The sequence below is a fragment of the Phocoena sinus genome, chromosome 6, assembly GCF_008692025.1.
Source record: "Phocoena sinus isolate mPhoSin1 chromosome 6, mPhoSin1.pri, whole genome shotgun sequence".
Taxonomy (NCBI): domain Eukaryota; kingdom Metazoa; phylum Chordata; class Mammalia; order Artiodactyla; family Phocoenidae; genus Phocoena; species Phocoena sinus.
In genome coordinates this window covers 32,044,254-32,067,908 of record NC_045768.1, presented here as the reverse complement: position 1 = coordinate 32,067,908, position 23,655 = coordinate 32,044,254, and the positions used below count along the sequence as shown (strand labels likewise).

At 38.9% G+C, this 23,655-nt stretch overlaps 2 protein-coding genes across 5 annotated transcripts in view; one reads left to right on the top strand and one right to left on the bottom strand.

Annotated features, from left to right (window-relative positions):
- ERP44 (endoplasmic reticulum protein 44) overlaps nucleotides 1-20,203 on the bottom strand; it is a 92,440-nt gene extending 72,237 nt beyond the window's left edge. The window contains exons 1-2 of one of the 2 annotated variants that reach the window (XM_032636219.1): nucleotides 19,885-20,137; nucleotides 1,594-1,727 (exon numbers count right to left, since the gene is read on the bottom strand). Coding sequence is in view for 1 of the 2 variants with exons in the window: in XM_032636218.1 (XP_032492109.1) it covers nucleotides 19,885-19,941 (57 nt within the window). In the remaining variant the exon portion in view is untranslated. Of the gene's footprint in view, nucleotides 1-1,593; nucleotides 1,728-19,884 lie in introns of both variants that reach the window. The other variant, XM_032636218.1, reaches the window with a different exon arrangement.
- Nucleotides 20,204-20,305: 102 nt separating this feature from the next.
- INVS (inversin) overlaps nucleotides 20,306-23,655 on the top strand; it is a 139,088-nt gene continuing 135,738 nt past the window's right edge. The window contains exons 1-2 of one of the 3 annotated variants that reach the window (XM_032634576.1): nucleotides 20,306-20,493; nucleotides 23,408-23,537. In XM_032634576.1, the coding sequence (XP_032490467.1) occupies nucleotides 23,432-23,537 (106 nt within the window). In that variant the 5' untranslated portion in view covers nucleotides 20,306-20,493; nucleotides 23,408-23,431. The remainder of the gene's footprint in view (nucleotides 20,494-23,407; nucleotides 23,538-23,655) is intronic. The other 2 variants (XM_032634572.1, XM_032634574.1) reach the window with 2 other exon arrangements.

Sequence of the window (23,655 nt, the reverse complement as noted above, 5' to 3'; positions counted from 1 at the left end):
GGAGGACTGACACCACAGATTCAAGACTAACTATAATGCCACAGTAATCAAGACAGTGTGGTATTGGCAAAAGATCAATGGAAATACACAAATAGATCAATGGAAAAGAATAGACAGCCCAGAGATAGACCCAGATAAATAATACCAACTGATCTTTGATGAAGGAACAAAGTCAATACAATGGAGAAAAAACAGCCTTTTCAACAATGATGCTGTAACAAACTGGACATGCAAAAAAATGAATGTAGACACAGACCACACACCTTTCACAAAAAATAACTCAAAATAGATCACTAACCTAAATGTAAAACACAAAACTATAAAACTCCTAGAAGATAACATAGGAGAAAATCTAGATGACCTTAGGTTTGGTGATGACTTTTTAGATACAACAGCAAAGGCATGATCCATGAAAGAATGAATTAATAAGCTGGACATCATTAATATTAAAATTTTCTGCTCTGCAAAAATTTTATTTTACTTTACTATTTTTTAGTAAAATTTTATTTTGCCAATGAAGTGTAGTTTTTATACTGTTTTATTCATTTACTTGGTAGAGACTCCACAATGTTTAATGAACAAAGGGATTAAACAAGTAACTTTAAAATTCTTCCATGTTTAGACATTCTACAATTCTTTGAGACCTCAAGAGAAGCCCAACTACTTAAAGCTGGGAGAGGACATGATGACATTTACTTTGCTGTTAGAAGGCATTTTCTGAAATCTTTGCTTGGGGACTAGAACTCAAATTATGACAGTGAAAAGGATCACTTTTAAATAGAAAAAACAGATAATTCATCAAACAGCAATAATTCTAGAGACCTCCCACCCCCAAATAGACTTGAGAAGAACACTTGGCCTGCCTTAGGACAAACTAGCAAGTAAAAAAGTGACAAATCAATTCACAATCAAATTAAGAGAATGAATCACCATTGGATTCATTTAAAAAGAGAGAAAAAGGCAAGTTTCAATCAACCGAAGTTCACATTCTCTATCCTTGCAGGAAGGAGTATAATTTTCCTATTTATTGTAATTAAAATGAACACAGCAGTTACGATGAACATTTTGTTTTCAGTAATTCAAAACAATAAAGCTTTCGGATAAAGCATCTATGTAGGCTAGATAGTCTTCTAAATAGAACTCTCTCAGTAGTCAAAGAAATAACCAAATGTGAAGGCCACAAAAATATATTTTGTAATTTTGAATTTTCTTTTCAACATCACGAGATGTAAAGAGAGCGCTGAAAAACGGGTCTATAAACTATAAAGATTACTCAGCTATAAATTATAAGTATTATTTTTTAACTTCTTACCATTACCTTTGTCAATTCCTCAATTCCCATCAGCCTCTCTGGCCTCTATTTTATTAGGTCAAAATAGTACTTATTTAGAATTACAAAGTGAAGGGGGCACTAGTTTATCTGATTGAATAATACCCTCCCCCCCTACCTCGTGCAGGACTCCTTGACAGCATCCTTGGCAGAATGACCATTTAGCCTTCAACTGAACACTAGCTATTATAGAGAACTCACAGGACGAACCAATACACTTTAAAGTGGAAAGTTTTACCTTACTGGGCTGAACATCTACTCACCTTTACCTTCTACACATTCATCACAACTCTATCATGTACAGCTCACCAGGAACACATCCACGTGCTCTCCCACAAGCTCACCGAAGTCCTTCGATGAGAACCTATGGGGATGGAAGCACTGAACCAGGTAGGGCCTGCAGGGAATAAAAGGCACATTCTGTCCTTCAAGAGATTCATGACCATGCATGAAAAGTTAGCCTACCAAGATGTATGACACAAGTACTGTAAGGCTTACAGAAAAATTTAGAGAGAGGGCAGAAAAAAGGCAGAGAATGCTGTATTGGTTAAATGAGCAGAGTAGTTTCTATAGATGAAGTAAGTGAAGAGAAAGCCTGGCTAAGGAAGTTCATGTAGTGCAGTAGTGGGAGATGAAGCTGGAAGGTTAGGTTGGGGCCAGAATGTTAAGGAAAAAACCAAGGTGTTAGCAGAGTAAGTATAATACCCTTGAAAGCCAGATAGAAGAACTGATATCTGCTGTAGCAGAAAGTAAGAAGCCATGGGAGACTTCTCAGTAAGGGGGGAGCACTAATCTTTAAGTCTTGAAATTACTGTGCTCCTCCCTTTACTGGGGAGAAGTAAGACTATACAGCTAGAGTGAAATGGTAATACAAGGAAGGAAGGGAAACAAGGGCCTGGACTGAGGTGGGGAGATTTGGAGAAACTTTCAAAAGAAAGACAAATGGGTCATGGTGACAAACTAAAGGGCTGCAAAAGTAAATGAGCCAAAGCTATAAACCTAGGTGACTAGAGGAACTGAAAGGAGAGTAAGACTATTTTACAGAAAGAATTACTATGCAGTCATTGATCTACTTCAATTTCACTAGTTATATGCCTTGCCCAGTCAATCAGAAAACAGCTGACAGAAGATGAATTGCCTTCTACCAACTAGCAGAAAGAGTCTGGAAACTATTTGACTACTTTTCACACCAAGGACTAAAACACCAAGAAAGCAACTGCGCCCAAGGCACTAACAAAACACTAAAAGACTCCCAAGCTACTCCAGTCTTTAGAGGCAATAGGTAAGGCTGTGAGTTAAAATGACTGGATGACAAGATGTGATGGGAAGGGAGAAAAGAAGCTCTTTGACAGTACATTTACCTCCTTACTGTCCTTCTGTCACTTAAATGTAGGCCATTTCCCTTTCTCCAGCCAGTGAGGGGGAGGGGGGACAGAAAGAGGAACAGAGAAAGAGAGAAACAGAGTGAACCACCGGAGCATAAAAGAAGCAGGGGGAACACTATTTCAAGAAGAAAATTTCACTTAGAGTGAAATTTTATAAGGGTATAAGTGAGAGACTTACCAAAGGGTAGTCTAATTCACAATTAGGAGGCTACTCTGACCTAGGGAACACATCACAATCATCATTTTTAAACAGTTAAATCATGTCTGGTAGCCACCAGTAAGGCAGACCCAGCTCCTCTACTTAAAACACTTTCAATCTACAAATTTAAAATTTGCTTTCACAAGATTCAAATCAAACAAAATCACATAGGCTCTGCCTGCCACCAACAGATGAAATTAGCGATTCCTTGTATGATGTGTCACTCTGGACTTATGAACTAGGCATAACAAACATCATTTCAGAAGCTAAACCGAAAGAGAAATGCTTCTTTATATTTTTTAATGATTTCCAGCAAAAAAAAAAAAAAAAAAGGGACACATTCACATATATTTGGCTTGTATGAATGAAACTGACTTTAATTACCTAAAACAACTTACTGATAGGAATTACCCCAGTCCTGACAATGGGATAATAAACTTTGATAGTAATACAAGTGTCCTGTATTTCTCTTAGAAGAAAATGTGCCCAGAAGACACCCTCGTTCCTTAAACTAAAAATCATTTAAACAACCTGAATAAAAGTGCATTTTAAGCCATTAAGAAAATATTTTCTATCCCATCTTTAGACTATTCAGGGATATTTATTAACTTAGTACTTCAAAGTAATATTCCAAAATAGTATACTCTTGGAAAATCAACTCATATAGGAATATAGACAAACTCTCTGCTAATTTCCTCATATATCACAATCTATTTTGCATTAGAAATAACAGCTAAAGGTGATCAAGGGAAGTTAGTACCACTGTACATATAAGTATTCCCCAAATAACGTAAGCTAAGAAAGACTTAACATTAAGGCATCAAACACTACACTTTAAGTACAATTAACTACTTCAGTGATGGTTTCTCTTGCCTCATGGGCCAAATGAGAAAAAGAAGACTGAAAATCTGATTATTTTGCTACAGAATACTGGATACTTCTCAGAATTAAAAGCTATTTCTTGAGGGCTCATCTTATTATATATTTACCTTAACCACTCTTTTGTTCCAGACAATAACCAGCGTATATGAAGGAGGTCCTTATAACAGTGTTGTGGACTGGAAAACACAATTTACCCTTCTCTTCTAACGAAGTACCCATCTTCCCAATGGAAGGGGTTTGTAGATGTATTCATGAGATTAGAAAAGGAAAACCGTACGATGAGCTTTTCTTGATCCAAGCTGAAATTCTCATTATAAACTACCTTATATGCCAATAGATTCTTACCAGATACCTTCATCACAGTATCTAAATTCAAGAAGATCTGTTATATCCTCAGTTTTCATCAAATCTATAAGCAGATTTAGATTAATGGCCAAAACTTATTAAAGTAGTAGATATCATACATGCTTATGTGTAAATAACCTCACACCTCACTGGAAGCAATATTTAAGGGATAACTATGGTATATGTAACTTAAGCTTATAGGAACATATGAAACTATATAACCAGCAATTTGAAATCTTCCACACTTACACAAATAGGATTTTTACATTTGCATCTTTTCAGTGACCAAAATATGCTATAATTCATCTTCTCTTCCCTAACTAAATTCTACTAGAGAAAGATTATATATTTCTAAAGAATCATCATCATTTTCCAAATGTCTAGTCAACTACAACAGTCAGGGATGTATTTTTTGAATGTACAAAGTAAAAGAAATGATTCCTTTCTATGTGGAGCAAATGATATCGTTCAAATAGCAAAGCATAAAGCATGTTTCCCACTTCCAGTTATACCACTTACAAGAATTTATTTGCTTTTGTATTAAAGGCAGAAATGCATATCAAGTTAGATTTTTATTTTTATCAATCACAGTTACATTTGTCACTATTTTGATAAGACTATGCCATAACTTACCAGGGGAAAGAGACAAGTTGATAAGCACTTTAAGAAACCACTAATATTTAGAATCAGACTTTTAAAATTAAAAGTCTCATCCATTTACTCATTTCAGAAGGTCGAAAAGGCACTAGAAGCACAGAGAGATTGTCAGAACAAGCGCAATCCTCCTCCAAGGTACTTCTTCCATTTTATAATGACAACTCTATCCACTTGGCAACCTTTCCTTCTCTATTCATTACCTTACAAAACAAAAATCTCTTCTACACGCCAGACATGATGCAAAGTACTTAATATACATTATATCTTAATCTTACAACCTTGCGAAATAATTATCCCCGCTTGCAAAATAGGAAATTGGAGGGTCAGAAAGATAAAGAAATTTGCTTAATATCACATAGCTACAAAGAGGTAGAACCAAGAATGAACTAGGTCTTTCCAGCTTCAAAGTCACTCTACTTCTACTATTGTCAGTTATCCCGGAAACTCAGACCCTAGAACTATTTCCATAATGCATCAACTCTCCCTGAAAGGGATGAACTACATTGTATACCTAGGCTTCTGGGGGGAAAAAAAAAATCTGAGTAACAAACATGTTTGAAGCACACAGAATATTTCAATGTAACAACATATATATTTACTATTTACAAACACTATCTCTTTTACATCATCACATCAACTCTTGAAGCTGAAGTAGGAATTATATTATCCCTATTTTATAAATGAGGAAAATGAAAGTATGCAGTATGTGACATATAGTATATGCAAATATTTGCTAAAGGATTAAGACTCAAATAGGCTAAGTGACTTGTGCAAACTAGTGGCAGAACAGGGTTCAAAACCAGGTCTCTTTTAATTCTAAAACCAGTGGTCTGTACAACAAAATACAACTGTTTCCATAAACTATTTTCATCATTATATACTGAGTTTAAGTACAAAACTAAGTACAGTTATAAAACAGAACTAGACAGACAATTTATTCACTTCATGGTCACATTTTTAAGCTGTTTTTGTTAGTATAATACTGACAGTGCGATTACCATCAGAAGGCCACAGGGGGCTGGAAGCTAGTCACGCCAGCTCATTACTTCAGCGTACACAATTTTAATACCACAGGGTGGACAATTTGAAAGTTACCCAAAACAGCAAATGTATTCAATCATTCATTCACTCACTGATTCCTTCATCTAAACAACATTTATTGAACACCTATGATGTGACAGAAGTCGGAAAAGTTTAAGTGCCTACAATGTACCATGAACACGTTCATAAACAGTCTCATTTTGTCTTCCCAGAATTCTTCAAAAGAGGGCTGTATCCTCATTTGAAAGGTGAGAAAAAGGAAGCTCAGAAAGGTAGAGTAACTTTCTAAAGTTAAGTGGTCAAGCTCAGTGCCATTTCCAAGTTCTATGAGTACAAGCACAGGTATCACACGGGCAACATCTTCTGTTCCCACGTAGCTGGCAGTCTACCACTCTACACCACAACCAAACAAGAGTGAGAGGCCAACCCTACATTGTTCAAAACATACATTTTACTGTTAAAAGTCCTTTCAATATGCACACAAAAGAACTGGAAGGATATTCATTAAAATGTTATCAGTGGTAGGGGTATGTACTTTTTTTCTTCATTATGCTTTTCTGTACCATGAAGGTATACTGCTTTCAGGAATCAAAAAATATGTCAGGAAATCTTTTGTTTTCACAGTTTAAGTTATTACAACCGCAGGTTGTGACCCATCCTGTCACACATAGGGAATATTTTGAAAATAGCAAACTGGGGGAACACTGGGGTAAACAGCCAAGGCAACTCCCAGCACAGCCAACTGGTCCAGGGCTGAGGAGATCAATATCGCCAGCAACCCTGTTATGGAGTTCTACCTTATTGGGTCAGATCACCCGATTTTTTAAAAAAACAAAGCACAGAATAGAAAACAAGAAAAAAGAAAACATCAGCAAACAACATACATAGTAAGTACAGTTTTGGAAATTGTGTTTTAGCTACATGACTTAATTTTTTTCTTTTTTGGCCCAGCCACGTGGCATGCAGGATCTTAGTGGAAGTGCAAAGTCCTAACCACTGGACCGCCAGGGAATTCCCGACTTAATCTTCTAATACGCTGCACCTTCTTCACAGCATGACAGCTATACTGCCCTCCTTGCTGCTCCTTGAATATGCCTGTGACACTTAGGAACTTTGCACTGGCTAATGCCCTTGCCTGGAAGGCTCTTCCCCCCAAGAAATCCAAATGACTAACTTCCTCACCTAGTTCAAGGCTCACCTTCTTGGTGATGCTTACAAACTCCCACTCCCCTGGGCATTCCTGATCCTCCTTACCCTAGCTGTACCTTTTCTTTTTTCCATACACGCAATAAATTATTATTAAGCACTTAACCTGTGTAAGGTATTGTACTAGAAACTAAGATCTAAGAATAAGAAAGCGTGATACCTTTTTAACACTTTTTGTTCCACAAAATCATAGAAGCATGCAAATAACACCTCCTATAAGTCAGACACAAAACCTGTATTATTCAGACACAAAACCTGTATTAAGTCAGACACAAAACCTGTATTATTCCTCAGAGGTTAACAGGCAAGACAACAAAGGTGAAAAGCAGCAGATCCAAGATTTGAGCCCACATCTCTGACTCCTAAATTAAACATTCTCCTAAAAGTCTTCTCTTTAGTTGATATATTTTCAAGTTATTATTAATGGAAAACATTGGGTGGGCCAAAAGGTTCATTTGGGTTTTTCCATAAGATGGCTCTAGTAGCACTTAGTTGTCTTCAACTTCATTCAAAACAATTTTGTTAGACTGTATTGTGACAGCTATCATATCAGCGTGAAATTACAAAAGGACATCAAAATTGGTAAGTTTTTGTGTAGCCATTTTAATATTGAAGATGCAAGAAAAAAAGCAACATTTTTGGCATATTGTGCTTTATTATTTCAAGAAAGGTAAAAACGCAACTGAATTGCACAAAAACATTTGTGCAGTGTATGGAGAAGGTGCTGTGACTGATTAAACGTGTCAGAGTGGTTTGCGAAGTTTTGTGCTGGAGATTTCTCGCTGGACGATGCTCCATGGTTGGGTAGACCAGATGACGTTGACAGCGATCAAATCGAAACAATAATTGATAACAATCTTCTTATACCACACAAGAGATAGCCGACATACTCAAAATATCCAAATCAAGTGTTAAAAATCATTTACACCAGCTTGGTTATGTTCATCGCTTTGATGTTCCGGTTCCACGTAAGTTAAGCAGAAAAAAACCTTCTTGACCGTATTTCCCCATGTGATTCTCTACTGAAACATAAAGTAAATGTTCCATTTTTAAAACAAATTGTGACGGGTGATGAAATGTGGATACCGTACAACAATGTGGAACGGAAGAGATCTTGGGGCAGATGAAATGAACAACCACCAACCACACCAAAGGCTGGTCTTCACCCAAATAAGGTGATGTTGTGTATATGGTGGGACTGGAAGGGAGTCCTCTATTATGAGCTCCTTCCGGAAAGCCAAACGATTAATTCTAACAAGTAGTGCTCCCAATCAAACCAACTGAAAGCGGCACTCGACGAAAAGCATCCAGGATGAGTCAACAGAAAACGCATAATCTTCCATCAGGATAACGCAAGACCACGTTTCTTTGATAACCAGGCAAAAACGGTTACGACTTGGCTGGGAAGTTCTGATTCATCCACTGTATTCACCAGACATTGCACCTTCAGATTTCCATTTATTTCAGTCTTTACAAAATTCTATTAATGGGAAAAATTTCAATTCCCTGGAAGACTGTAAAAGGCACCTGTAACAGTTCTTTGCTCAAAGAGATAAAAAGTTTTGGGAAGATGGAATTATGAAGTTGCCTGGAAAATGGCAGAAGGTAGTGGAACAAAGGCTGAACACGTTGTTCTATAAAGTTCTTGGTGAAAATGAAAAAATGTGTCTTTTATTTTTACTTAAAAACCCCAAGGCACTTTTTTGCCCAGCCAATACTTCACTTTACCTCTGGAAGATACACTATAAGACCAGAATACAGGCACAATTAAATAATAAACAAACTGGACAATTTCTAAAACAAATAAATAGAACATGCTTTAAAATGTAGCACAGTTTTTATAGTTCTAAAGCAAAATTAGGGTATATGAAACTGTTCATTCAAAGATTAAATAAAGAACCAAGTATTTTGCAACACTGGTACTTGTGTTAATTGTGAACAGATCACAAGACTTCCTATGAGAATCAGTATCCATTCTTTTTTTTTTAATAACTTTTTTTTTAATTTATTTATTTAATTTATTGTTTTTGGCTGCGTTGGGTCTTCGTTGCTGTGCGTGGGCTTTTTCTAGTTGCGGTGAGTGGGGGCTACTCTTCATTGCAGTGCATGGGTTTCTCGTTGTGGTGGCTTCTCTTGTTGCAGAGCACAGGCTCTAGGCGCCTGGGCTTCAGGAGTTGTGGCTCGCAGGCTCAGTAGTTGTGGCGCACAGGCTTAGTTGCTCCATGGCATGTGGGATCTTCCCAGACCAGGGCTCGAATCCGTGTTCTCTGCATTGGCAGGAGGATTCTTTTTTTTTTTTTTTTGCAGTACGCGGGCCTCTCACTGCTGTGGCCTCTCCCCTTGCGGAGCACAGACTCCGGACGCGCAGGCTCAGCAGCCATGGCTCACGGACCCCCCAGCTGCCCCATGGCATGTGGGATCTTCCCGGACCAGGGCACGAACCTGTGTCCCCTGCATCGGCAGGCGGACTCTCAACCACTGCGCCACCAGGGAAGCCCCGGCAGGAGGATTCTTAACCACTGCACCACCAGGGAAGCCCAGTATCCATTCTTAGAGTAAAAACTGGTGCTAGAAACTGAGGAATGAGTCAATTTGAGTAGCTGTTTTCAAAGAATTATTTTGACTACAAAAAAAAAAAAATGTAGCTCTTTTAGAATGTGAAGTCATTACAGAAACGTGAGCTTTTACCAGCTAGCTGGGATTTTACTGCAATTGAGCCAGAACCATAGTAATAAAATGAAAGGAACTGATAAATATCCAAATTTCTCTCTCAGATCAGATTCACAACTGAAACTGTTCTTTACTCACAGATAGACTTTAATGTTGTGTCAGTAATATTTTAAGAGTTGGCATTTCCCCCTACATTTTACAAAACTTCAAATACAACAAAACACCTAAACAGCAGGCATGTAAATATGAGAATCTTGTCCAAAGGGCCAAGAAATTTTAACTCCATTTAATATTTTACCTTATAAACTTACTCATGATCTCTACTCCATCACTAAATCACACTTTCTTCACATTTTGGAATTGGCTCAAATTTAGAAAACTGCTCTATGTATTAAAGATTAGCCTATCTTCATGAGCTCATACAACTTCTGGCCTTTTTAAAGTATGCAGGAAGAGAGATGCACAGTAATTTCTGAGTTTATCAAATTAGAAGATTAAGTTCCTGGCAAAGGTACCCTTCTGATATCTGAGGCAAACAAAATGTATCAACAGGCCATCTTTTTACAGGTAATTTTACTAACTAAAAATGTAGGTATGTACTTAATAAAATTTTCTCTATATCATTTCTAAAAATGAAGACTTCAAAAGGGACTTTATCACAGAGACAAACTGTAGGCCATCAAGTCCCAACATCCCAGTCACATTCCACTGGAAGGTCTGCTAGACTCCTCCAAACAGTCTATGCAATCCTACTCAATTTTCAGTTGAAAAACTAAGGCCTCAAGAAGGAAAGAGATTTGCCCTAAATGACCTTGTTAACTAGTAAAAGAAAAATACTAACACTCCAACTCTTATTTTCAAGTTTTAACTAGTATTCCCTGGTGCCTCCCTAAATTTGCCATTAGGCAACAACCAAAAGCCATGTCTGTGCTAATAAGATTATTGACGCTTTTTTCCAGGTTATTGCTATTCCTCGGACAGGTAAAATATGTGTCCCTCACAAGCCATGGAACACTATTTGAGGCATTTTCCTCATTCTTTACCTCACCTTTGTCTTGGTTTCTGAGACAGACAGCAAGAGCAAAGCTCTAGACCAGCCCTATCCAATGGCACTTTCTGCAACAATGGAAATGTTTCAGCACCTGGATTGTTCAATACAGTAGCCACTAGTTGCAAGTGACTACTGTGCCCTTGAGATATGGCTACTGTGACTGAGGAACGGAATTTTTTATTTTATTCCATTTTAATAAATTTAAGTTTACAGTACAATTCTAGATAATTATAACTTCTGTCATTATACTGCCTGAGACCCAGTAATGGTTCTTATATCCCTTCCCGCCTACTGAACTGAGCAAAACACTAACGATAGAGTCCCATAGAAATAAAAAGGCCTCCAATTCCTTTTTTCCAGGGTCAAAAATTCTTCTGATTCCTAAAGACCTTTTTCTAAAATCTCTTAAATCCAGTTACCAAAGCTTCCACCACTAGACCCTTAAAATCTTGAGGAAGAAATGGGTAAAGTATTGGCACTCTACTATTCACCCTGCAGTTTTCTTTAGCTCCAATACTAGAATGTTTTTCTGAGATGATTGCTTCCTTCATTTTCATTGTTTTTCTCTATTATTTTAGTAATGTTCATGTCTACAAACTCAGGTGCCTAAAAATTAGATACATTAAAATATAATGTTGGGGCTTCCCTGATGGCGCAGTGGTTGAGAGTCCGCCTGCCGATGCAGGGGACACGGGTTCGTGCCCCAGTCTGGGAAGATCCCACATGCCGTGGAGTGGCTGGGCCCATGAGCCATGGTCGCTGAGCCTGCGCATCCAGAGCCTGTGCTCCGCAACGGGAGAGGCCACGACAGTGAGAGGCCCGCGTACCGCAAAAAAAAAATAATAATAATAAAATATATGTGTGTGTATATATATATATATATATATATATAATGTTCAAGGTTATACATAACGAGAAAATCACAGAGCTAGAGGAATCAGAGATCTTGACCACAATATTACCGTGGGAAACAAAGCAGTTAGAATTTGACTGCAAACTTTACAAGAACAGAACCAAGACCTAAGATCCATGGCATTACATAAGAAACTTCTCCAAAGTCCCTTTTTTGTCCCTCTCCTCTTGAGTGGAGTAATCGGAAAGCTGGTGAGAATCCACTAAAGACCATGATTTTTATTTTGGCTAAGATAATAATGAGCTGTTCTAATGGAAACTGGCCAAAGGATTTGCCAGCTCTTTAGGGCCAAGTCTGACATCTGGCCATGTCAGTAAGCCATACAGCAAGACTCCTTAAAAAAAAGTGAAACCAAAAAAGCAGGTATCCAATTCACGTTAAAGATTTATTAAGTTATTGAAGGGTACAAGCCTTCTTATTCATTCCACTCAAGCCTGAAAATTAACCCATCAATTTAACCTTTCAAGGCTCTACTCTTATCTTCCTTCAAGAAGATTTCTCTGATTCTGCCAATGAGAATAAATTTGCTTCTTTTCAAACATCTACAGCTGTACTTCTCATACTTTAATGGGCATATACGAATCAGCTAGGTACACTGTTAAAGTGCAGATTCTGAATCAGTACGCCTGGGGTGAGGACACTGGAAGAAGATCGCAGGTGATGCCCAGGCTCACTGCCACATTTCTGTATAGCAAGATCTACAACCCACTTCTACAAATACCTTAAGGGCACCTATCACTTTCATTTTGGAATTCTAATTATTTACATACACATCTTATCTCCCCCACTGAATTATAAATTCCTTGGAAGCATGATATGAATCTCAATTATATTTTTCTTTTCCACAGCAGACAGCAAACAGGCATTCAAACGCTAGGAGTAAAGGAAAGAATAATACCAAAGAAATAAAAGTTCCTGCAGCCTGGGCCATAGGTAGTTCCTCTCTATGGAATCAAAGGTAGGTTAAAGAGCACTGAATTCTGTGAAAAGTCAAACTGTTTTTCATTTACTTGGTTAAACGAAATACAGTGCAGTAATATCAGAAAAGCTGTGGCCAAAGCATGCTATTCCTTATACTGGATAGCAGAGTGATGGGGCACAGACCTGCAAAGCTAGCAGATTTTTTGAGGAAATACCCAATCAAATAATAAATTTATTAATTAGGGGAGTTACAGGAATATCCTTTTTAAAAAACATAATAGACTACACGAAGAATCACTGAATCATCAAATCCAGTATGTTTAACTTATAGACTAAAAAATTTAGTTAGGTGATTTATCCAAAGATACAAGTATATGGAAGAGGTGGAACTTGTACACAGATGCCCTGACAGCTAGTCCAGTATTCGTTGCACTATGCTACCTCATGAATGGACTCTACATGAAGAAATAACACTTTCCATCATTCTTAAACTGTATCTTGTGAGCACATCTATTCTGAATTACTGGAAGAAGAATGAGTAAACAATTTTTTGAAAAGGGGGCAACTAACATAAACACATACATACTCAAGCAGGAATATAAATGGTTAATAAATATGAAAAAAATCAACTTTGGTTGTAATCACAGAAATGTAAATTTAAATCAGATAATATTTTCGGTCTACTAAATTGGCACAGACTACAAAAAACACCCACTGTAACTAAAGTGTAAGGAAGTGGGCATACTCATACAGTTTTGTTTTGGGGTTTTTTTCCAGAAAAATTGCTTTAATTTGTTTGCATAATACCAAAGTGTTTCTCCCTTTTTAAAAAAAATACATCTTTATTGGAGTATAATTGCTTCACAATACCGTGTTAGTTTCTGTGGCACAACAAAGTGAATCAGCCATATGCATACACATGTCCCCACATCCCCTCCTTCTTGAGCCTCCCTCCTATCCTCCCTATCCCACCCAGGTGGTCACAAAGCACCAAGATGATCTCCCTGTGTTATGCTGCTGCTTCCCACTAGCCATCCATTTTACATTTGGTGTGTATATATGTCAATGCTACTCTCACTTCGCCCCAGCTTCCCCCTCCCCGCCATGTCCTCAAGTCCATTCTCTATGTCTATGTCTTTATTCCTGCCCTGCCACTCATACACTGTTGACAGAAATAAATGTCTGTACAACTTTTCAGTAGGGCAAATTTGTACAATGTATCAGAAATCCTAAATAATAGCTATACCATAGGATCTAAGAAATACAATTCTGGAAAATTAACCTGAGGATATATTTGGAGATCTGCAGTGAACATCATTGTATATGTATCATTTGTACATTTTTTTTTTTACAATTGTGAAAAGCTGGAGATGACCAATAACCATATTTTATACTAAAAATACCATAATTTATATTAAAATAATAGTATTTTAACAAACGATGAAGATATAGTGCATCTAAAAGTTGAGCTACTATAGTGTGGAAAATGTTTTCAATAACTGACAATCAGACATCTTTTCCAAGGCTTTTACAAGTTTTAACCCAACAGAAATATTACTGAATAGAGTAATATATTCCAGCGCTTCTGAATCTGGCTGCATCCTTGGATCAACTAAGGAGATAAAGGGTTAAGAACTCCGTGTCAAAGAATGCAAATGGCCTTTACACAGAAAAAAGCTCATATGAAAAGAGAATCAAGTTAAAATGCACTGAGATAGGGCTTCCCCGGTGGCCCAGTGGTTGAGAATCTGCCTGCTAATGCAGGGGACACAGGTTCGAGCCTTGGTCTGGGAGGATCCCACATGCCACGGAGCAACTAGGCCCGTGAGCCACAACTACTGAGCCTGCGCATCTGGAGCCTGTGCTCCGCAACAAGAGAGGCCGCCATAGTGAGAGGCCCGCACACCGTGATGAAGAGTGGTCCGCCTTGCCACAACTAGAGAAAGCCCTCTCACAGAAACGAAGACCCAACACAGCAAAAATAAATAAATTAATAAACTCCTACCCCCAACATCTAAAAAAAAAAAAAATGCACTGAGATACCATTTCTCACCTATCAGATTGACAAACACCCAATCATTTGACATCAACCTTATTAGCAAAGATATGAGAAAACTCTGTTACATTGTTGGTGAGAACTCAAAACGGCAAAACTCCTTCCACTATCTAGCAACATCTACAAAGTTACAAATACACTTACCATTTGCCTGAGCAACGTCAATTACAGGAATCTATCTCAAAGATACACTAGCAAAAGTAGTTTTGCAAAGTAGTTTAACACATTTGTTAAAGCAAAAGAATGGAAACAATAGTAGCACATCTAACCAGAGGAGCAATAAGCAGTTTAAAAGAAATAGGGAATATTTCTATTCTGATCTCTAGGATACACTTTATAGAGTTTTAAAGGGGAGAGAAAGAGGTGGAGAGAGAAAGTATGAATATGCTAGAGTTTATCAAGGGGAGGGAGAAACAAATATACACAAATATATAAGTACAAGTAGATTGCTTACATTTTCTTTTTAAAAGGAAGAATTTTTTAAAACATTTTTAATATTAAAGGTCTCTTATATTAGGTGGAAGTTAAGACAGTAGAATAGACAGGGATAGACGTTGGCCTGCTGTAAACATAGTTTGCTTTAAAGATTTGCTTTGGAAGCAGTAAATTTTACATAATTATATATTAGAAGATTTTTTTTAAAAACTGAAAGCTAAATGAACCTAACCATATATTGAGTTGATGGTTAAGCCCACATAAATTTAATTACAAATTTATAGGGAACAAAAGGAACAGAGAAACATGAAACTACACTATGAGGATACAATCAGCAATATTCAGAATGTGGCAAATTCTACAGAACAGAGGACCCAGTTTCCCCAACAATAAATTACAAGGAAAAAAAATGAGATGGAGAGTGAGCCTATAGATTTGTAAAGTTTTATAAGAGACATATAAGCCCATTGGGATGTATGAACCTTATATAGCTCCTGCTTTGAACGTTCAATTTGTTTAAAAAAAAATTTTTTTTTCTTTGAAACAGTCAGGAAAATCTGAACATTGACTAGATATTTGATGACATAAAGAAATTTCAGTTACTTTTTCTAGATGTGATAATGGTATTCTGGTTTTTGCTTTGTTGTTTAATTCTTATCTTTTAGAGAGACATACTAAAGAAAAAACAAATGACCTGGGAATTAAAAACAAACAAACAAAGAACAATGTTTGGATCCCACAGATATAACTAGCCTGATATAGGGCCTACACATCATTGTATTAAAACTGCCCCAGGCAGTTCCAATGAGCTGATCCAATGAGATCAGTTTTGTAAACCACTGATCTGGGGCAAGTCATATCTATAGGATAAATAACTCACTGAGTTATGAATGGAACTACATGTCTCCAAAAGTACTCTTCTTGAAGGTAGGAATCAGTATTTATCATTGGCACTAATGGCTAAAACTGACATCTCTGAATTCTACTGTACTTATTTTTAAGGTACTTATAAAGTTAAATAAATGTTTACTTAGCTCTCTGATTTACTTAGTTTCCTAAGCAAACTTTTCTTGGCTTCTTATACATATTGAACAAACCAGGAGCAATAATGGTAAAAGCCTTAATGTCCAGGCACAAGGCAATTAGAGCTAGTAACAACTTATGATCTATAAACATAAACCATTAAGTGATTAACAAGAAAGCATTCTCAATAAAGCAACTGGAGCAGGTTACAAACCTCTGAACCACAGAAGGTCATTGAGGCTATATCAGACAACTTCATTCCAATTTAGTCTTATTTCTCTTATCTCACCTTTTCAAAACTTTTGTATACAACCAGTGCAGGAAGAACTGCTAAGAAATAATTAATTTAAGGGGAAAATGATCACTTTTAACCCTGAATAAACCCATCTCAGGTAGAAAGATAAGCAGAAAAGGGCTAATTAATAAGTAACTGATCCTTTGGTTAGTGATAAATGAAATGTCCCTTTAACTTATCCTATAAGCTGCCAAGTAATGACTGTCACAAAGCAAAATGAAAAGATAATGCCGAGGGCTTCCCTGGTGGCGCAGTGGTTGAGAGTCCGCCTGCCGATGCAGGGGACACGGGTTCATGCCCCGGTCCAGGAAGGTCCCACATGCCGCGGAGCGGCTGGGCCCGTGAGCCATGGCCGCTGACCCTGCGCGTCTGGAGCCGGAGCCTGTGCTCCGCAACGGGAGAGGCCACAACAGTGAGAGGCCCGCGTACCGCAAAAAAAAAAAAAAAAAAAAAAAGATAATGCCAAGATACATCTGGCCAGGTGCTTTCCTCAGATTCAGGCAGCTCTCCTTAAAAGAGCACACAATTGGGAAAGAATTTCCCAATCCAGACATTATATACATGGGGTTTTAGCAGAGAAACACTGCTGTCTCCAGCATTTCAATCATCCACAAAATATGATGAACAGTTATGGAGGCAGAGATTATACAGTTCAGAAACTAAAGTTGTAATCACATACCTAATGGATCAATTCAAACCATTACAGAAACAATAAATATTCGTGAGGTACAGAAAAGGTATCAGGAGAATTATGCCTCTTTGCATTTGCCAGGTGACTCAAATTTTTCTTCAGATTTATCCAAAATCAGTGCACCCCTATACTACCGCACTTTGTCCAAGACATGCTGCAAATTCAGTGGAGTTTAAAAATAATTTAAAGGCAATGGGGGTGTTTCAAAAAGCAAGCTTGAAATAAAAGAACTCATTCTCTAAGACCCTGACTTTAAAGATATCTATACATAAAAGCTCAGGGGGAAAAAAGTTATCACACTGAACTTCTGTGTTTAGTTACCCATCCCAGAAAGGCTTTTTAGGAATAGAATGATATGTCCCAACATGCTTTTGAGATCAGGGGGGAAAAAATCACTACCTGCCTGCAGAAGTTTAGGATTTTATGTTCCTGCTGTTATCTTATGAACACCACTAACTCTCAATAGATCTAGTTCTTTAGGGCTGAGGTAGAGTTTACCTGAAAAAAAAAATTATTGTGGTAAGAGAATATATGGCTTCTTATAGCAGGCCATTTAAGGAAAAAATGACCTCAGCTAGGGGGAAACTTGGATATTCAATGGCTGTATGTGGGAGGGAATAAACTTGAAGTCTGAGAGGGGAAGTTAGAGGGAGGAGGAAGAAAGCACACTGGAGAAGATAAAGGGTATATTTTTAGACAGGTGGGATACTGAGTAAGCAGTTTCCATCAATAGAACAGAACTGCCAGTTAGATAAGTATTTCAAACTGTGATCAGACAGATGTTCTATAAATATTTGCTAACTGGTATATGACTATTAAAACTACTTTGGTAAATACTGTGTTCAAACTGAATCTAGCTCAACTTGTAACTCTGGCTTACTAAACCTTTTCTTGGGCTTTATTTTCCAGCCTACTAACCTTTACAGGTATTCTCGAAAATGTCTTCTATTCCTCTACATTTACTCAGAGAGATAAGTATACAAAATGTTAACTAGATTTTAAAAGTATTAGAAAAAACTCTTTTTTATGCTTAACAGGGTTTGTAGGTTTTCTATAAAAAGTATGAGTTATTTCAAAATAAATTCTTTTCTCCTTCTTAAACTTAGCTCTACAACCAAACAGTGCATCTGATGTAGTTTTGCTATTCAGTATTTCAACTTTTCTTTCCAATCTCTTAAGATTTTTTGCCCTTCATATTTTTTGTAACCTAAAAGTAATTTCTGGCAAACAACTCATAATTCAGGCCACGTTTATGGACATGGAAAGATTAGTATCTATTATCCTTGAAGAGAAAGTGGTCTCTGATAATAATGAGTATTATTCCAGTACTGCTAGAAGGAAGAGAGCCACAGAGTATAATGCAATCACCAAGAAACAGCTCTCTACAGAGTATTTTCCTCTATACAGAAGCCATTCATTACCATATAATTATAAGAAGTCCCAATAAGACACTTCATCATTTAACATCACCATGTTTATATGCAACTTTTAGTTCTCAAAAGTACTTTGACATTCCCCTTAGTTTTCATAGCACTTATCCTCTGAAAAGGTCCAAATACTGTGTATGGCCTTTGAATATGACTTGAAAATCACAAAGAAAAGAGAGGGGAGAGAGGAAGGAGAGGGGAGAGAAGGGAAAATGGGGAGAGAGGGAAAAGGGAGAGGGAGAAACTACTTCAAACACAAATATTAAAAATGTAATGTGATATGGCAGAATAAGCACTGCGAGTCAAGAGATCTGCTTCAAATCCCAGTTCTGCTGGTAACCAGCTATACGCCTTCCTCTGAGTCATTTAATTATACTTTTTTACACTGTCAGACTGATTTTGACTTAGTGTTCACCTTAAATTTAGCTTTTTAAAAACCTACTACAATTAAAGTACTTCAAATATCGTATTATAACACTAGCTCAATTAAAGGTCCATCATTTTACCACCTGGAGTTAGTCCTTCACTTTTGTCTCAATTTGACCTGCAGCCTGGATTACTTAGGCTGCACCCTCAAGATGTATTTGGAGGAAGAGGGGCTGTAGGAAGATTCCTTTACAAGATGGGATGGTGCTGAGCCGGTGAGGAAGTTAAGGAATAAGTGCACATGCATGCAGAAAACCTGGTCATTCACAAATCAGGAGCACTTAAGAACAATTCTGTTTAAATTTCGGGAGGTATAACCAGATTTGAGGGCGGCTCTGAACTGAGGCTTTCTGGTAATCACAGCCTCCACCCTTCAAACCTTTACTCCCCCAGTGGACACCAAACCAATTTCCAGTTCCGGGTTCCCAACCAATCGTATCAAGCCACAACAGAGGGCTCCGCCGACCCGGGCACCGTTTTAGGGCTCCAGAGCGAGATGCACAAGACCCCAGCACCTGTCGGCCTCACATTCTTCCCAAAAAGAGGGGGTGGGAGGGAACCAGTAGGTCTATGCCCCGACCTTCTGTACTCAGGCTACCGCAAAGTCCGTGAGCCCTCTGGACTGAAACAACCTCCGAAATCCAGGGGAAGGGGCGCTGCTCGCCGTGACCCTCCCACAGATCCTTCTCCCAGGGCTAATCTCCGGTTTATAGGTCCCACCTCCGACCGTGGTTTCTCAGGCCTCGGGAACCCCGGGCCTGGGAAGCTGACGGACGGATGCCGAGAATGAAGGCAGCGGGGGAGGGTGCACTCCTCGCCACCAGAGAAAAAGATAGGAAAGCAGGGGTAGCGGCAACTGTGTCCCCCTCGGCGAGGGCGGCAGGCCATCCGAATGTCTGCCGAAGGGTCTGTCATTCCTTTACTCACTCACCAGGAGCAGCAGGGAGCATCTGAGGTCGGGTAAGGATAGGAAGACGGCAGGACTCATGGTAACGCCGCGGCAGGGACTGGCGTTGGCGGCTGGGACTGGACAGGGTTGGGTTGGGTTAGGAAAGGGCTGGGCTCCGGGAGCCGGCGGCAGTGGAGGATTCTCCCGGCAGCTGCACCTCGTCCTCTCGACCCGGAGCTCCAGCGGCGAACACCCGGGACAACTTCCAGAGAGGCCTTGCACACCCTCACTTCCGGGTCCTGCCTACCTCGGAGCACATCGGAATATGTAGTCCTGCCCCATTCTCAAAGAGCACGTCATTGGGCACCAAGAACTCTTTTCCCATCAGGCTATCGGCCCCGGTCCACCGAGCCCGCCGCGCGCGGGGCTCTGTGGGATAGAAAGGGCGGAGCGCGGGAACTACAATTCCCAGGAGGCTGTGCAGCCGGGAGTCTCGGGCGGCCTTCCGAGGGGCTCCGCCAGTTTCAGCGCTCAGCGCGGTGGGCTCTGTCCCAGCCGGATGTAGTGGCCTGACCTCGCAGGAGGGGCGGCCCAGCGGGGGTCGTGCCTCCTGGAGCCGCCCCCAGGACGTGAGTCCTGGAGGAGGCGAGGGTGAGTAAGAGGGGGCCTGGCTGGGGAGGCTCCTATCGATCTGCACTGCTTGGCCCCTGCCTCAAACTCACGACCCTCCTGTCCTGGGCTGTGGCCTGAACCTCCCATCACTGGCCTCCTCGCCTGCTGCCTCTTCTCTCTGCGCTAATTCTTGCATTATAAAGCCCGAGCCACCCCTCTGGGTTTCAGTGGAATGTGTCAATGACTTACCCCTAATTGTCTCTTTGGGCTCCTGTAGGGAATAGATGTGGGACGGACTGGGAAAGCACGTTGTAAACTGAAAAGCTCAGCGCGAGAGTGATTGCTACTAATGCATGGATCACACCTGCAGGATAATTTAAAAATTCGTTAGCCAAGCAGCTGAGGAACAACCTGGCTGCCCCCGTTAGCTCTCCAGCCTCATCTACGGAACACCCAGCCAGGTCCACGTGCCCCCAATTGTAGCCACACAAATCACAACTAAGTAGCCGTGAGGCATTTAACTCTTCTGTGGTTCTCCCTACTCCTTGCCTTTGCTTCAGCTTCCCTGCTGCCCGGAATGGCCCTAACCCCTTCTCTACCTGGATAGCCATCTCAAATGTCGCCATCCTTGAGAACGTCCCAAACAACCAACCATTTGGTCCTAATCAAAATTACTCTTCCTTTGCTTATGACTACAGCACCACTAGTTTTCTATGGTTTTAATTATTAGAGCATTTATTACACTGGCTTGTTCTATAATTAGTTAATGATGATTATACCTTTGCATTGTATAGTATTTCATAATTAACAAAGTGGTTTTGATTTTCATCTGTAAAAAATTTACAAATAGCATTAGCGCTAAAAAAAAAAATACGTATGCGTTTGAGCTTAAAAAAAGGGGGGGACCTTAAAGAATGGATTTCTCAGGCTGACAAAATTAAACAGTGATAGAGCCAAGATTTTTATTTAGGTCTCCTCTCTCCTAGTCCAGTGTTCTTATCTCTATACCACTCAGCGACCTCTCTGACAGAGAGATAGAAATGAGGAATTAAAAAAGAGCAGAGACTCATGAGTATGAACTCATTACTCCAAGAAACTAAACTTTGACCCTGCTCACCCTCTGGACTTAGCACTCAGCCTATGACTTTTCATTCAACAAACACTCACTGAACACTAGCACCTGTTACTGTGCTAAATGCTAAGAATTATGAGATGACGTATATATAAATATATTGGGCTGGCCAAAAATTTCATTTGGTTAGTGAATACGTTTTTCAATAAAGTTCTTCGTGAAAATGAAAAATGCCTTTTATTTTTACTTAAAACTGAACGAACTTTTTGGCCAACCCAATATATAACATACAATTTTTAGTTTATTTTCAAAAGTTTTTTGTGATTCTAATGTGCCTAAAACTCTGATTACCTAGAGTCTAAAGTGATAGGCATTAGAGTTCAGTACAGTGCCTAGCACATAGCTGGCACTCAACTTGTTGAATGATCAACTTGGTCTACCAATTTCATGTTTCATATTTTACAGAAAAGCAGAGCTGAGGCAGCCTAAGTGTTCACTCCATATTATTAACAGAACTGGATCTTGATCCCAAGTGCAATTACTCCTCTACTGTGTTTCCACCTCCACCCCTGTTTTGTAGCTTCTTTCAAGTCACTTTAATATAATCCTGCATATGACTGGTTTTTCTGACATGACAGACATGCTCAGACATGACAGAGTCTCTCAAAACGCCCATTTCTGCCAAGATGTTAACTCAAATTGTCAGCAAAATAAAGCCATGAAGAGCTGACTTTACCAAAATTAAGAAAATGCTTTCACTCTAAGGCAGAACTTGAACCAAAAATCTTCATCAGTGACAGCCAAGTACTAGCTCATGAGTTGTGATAAATTTATTTTACAAAGCTCTCAGATCCTTGGGAGTCACAGAGATTGGAGTGTCAGTTTCTGGTAAAATCAGAAGAGGGCTTGCTTACCCTTACTGCAGATACTAACTGTAGCTAATTAACAGCTGCTCCCTTTAGATAGGTACGTATGCTCCACTTTGCCATGTTCCCCATGACTCCCCATGTTTCTTGCCCTTGTTACCTCCCTGATCCTTGTAGGCATTCAACTTTGGAACTTTGATATAGCATCTTTGCTTTAGGATGGAAGTTTTAAGATCATTGATGAAACTACCCCTCTTTCCTTCCCGTCAGATGCTTGAATTCTTCCTGCTGCATTTCTGACATAATCCAGCCTCTGCTTAAACACTCTTATGATAAGGAACTCACTATTTTCCTATGCAGCTAATGCATTTCTAGAAGGTTCTATCAAACCATATGAGACTACCAGTCAAAGCAAAATTTTTCCTTAATGAAAAATGGTTTATCCTAATGATATGGTTTCCAAGTTAAGTTCCTAAGGTCAAGATCTCTAACTAGGTATATTTCCCTGGTGGACACAAGGGGAGAACAAATATAAATTCCTCCTTTTGTGGGCATGAGAGAAAGAATGAAGTACCTTCTAATTTAGTGCTTAAATCTAGGTAATTCTAACCTGACAATTAAGTTCACATCATACCTATTTTGTGGCTTGGTCATCACCTTTATTCCCAATATCAATTCTAGTATTTAGTATTACGTGGAATCAAATCACCTGTATTAACTTAGCAAGTCACTGTGACTTTTGGACCCTGTGTCTAATGTTAAATATTCAGCCTTTTTTTTTTTTTCCCTCAGCCCCTGAGAAGGGTCTTGAAGCATCTAATCCTTTCATTTTACAGATGAGCAGCTTGTACAAGGGGTCACCTAATTTACTCCATTATGGCAATTCTAAGACTAGGACTGTAGACTTTTTGAATCCTGGTGAAATATTTCTAGTAAACCATGTTTATAATATACCCCTTTAGAACTGATGAGATGGATTTCCTACAGATACTTATTGGTTGCATCATCATTTCAGGTTGTTCCAGTTGTTGAGAAGACTATGAACAGGTCAGAGAACTTGTTCTTTCCTGGTTCCTCATTAGCATCCCAAGTTCATGCTGCTGCTATTAATGGAGATAAGGGTGCTCTTCACAAGCTTATCACAGGTAAGCTCCAAGCTCCCCTTAAGTACAGAAACTTTAAAAAGAACTCTTTGTCCTAAGGAAGTTTGTTAATCTTAGTCTTAATTTGCAATTTACTTACACATTTTAATGGAAATACATT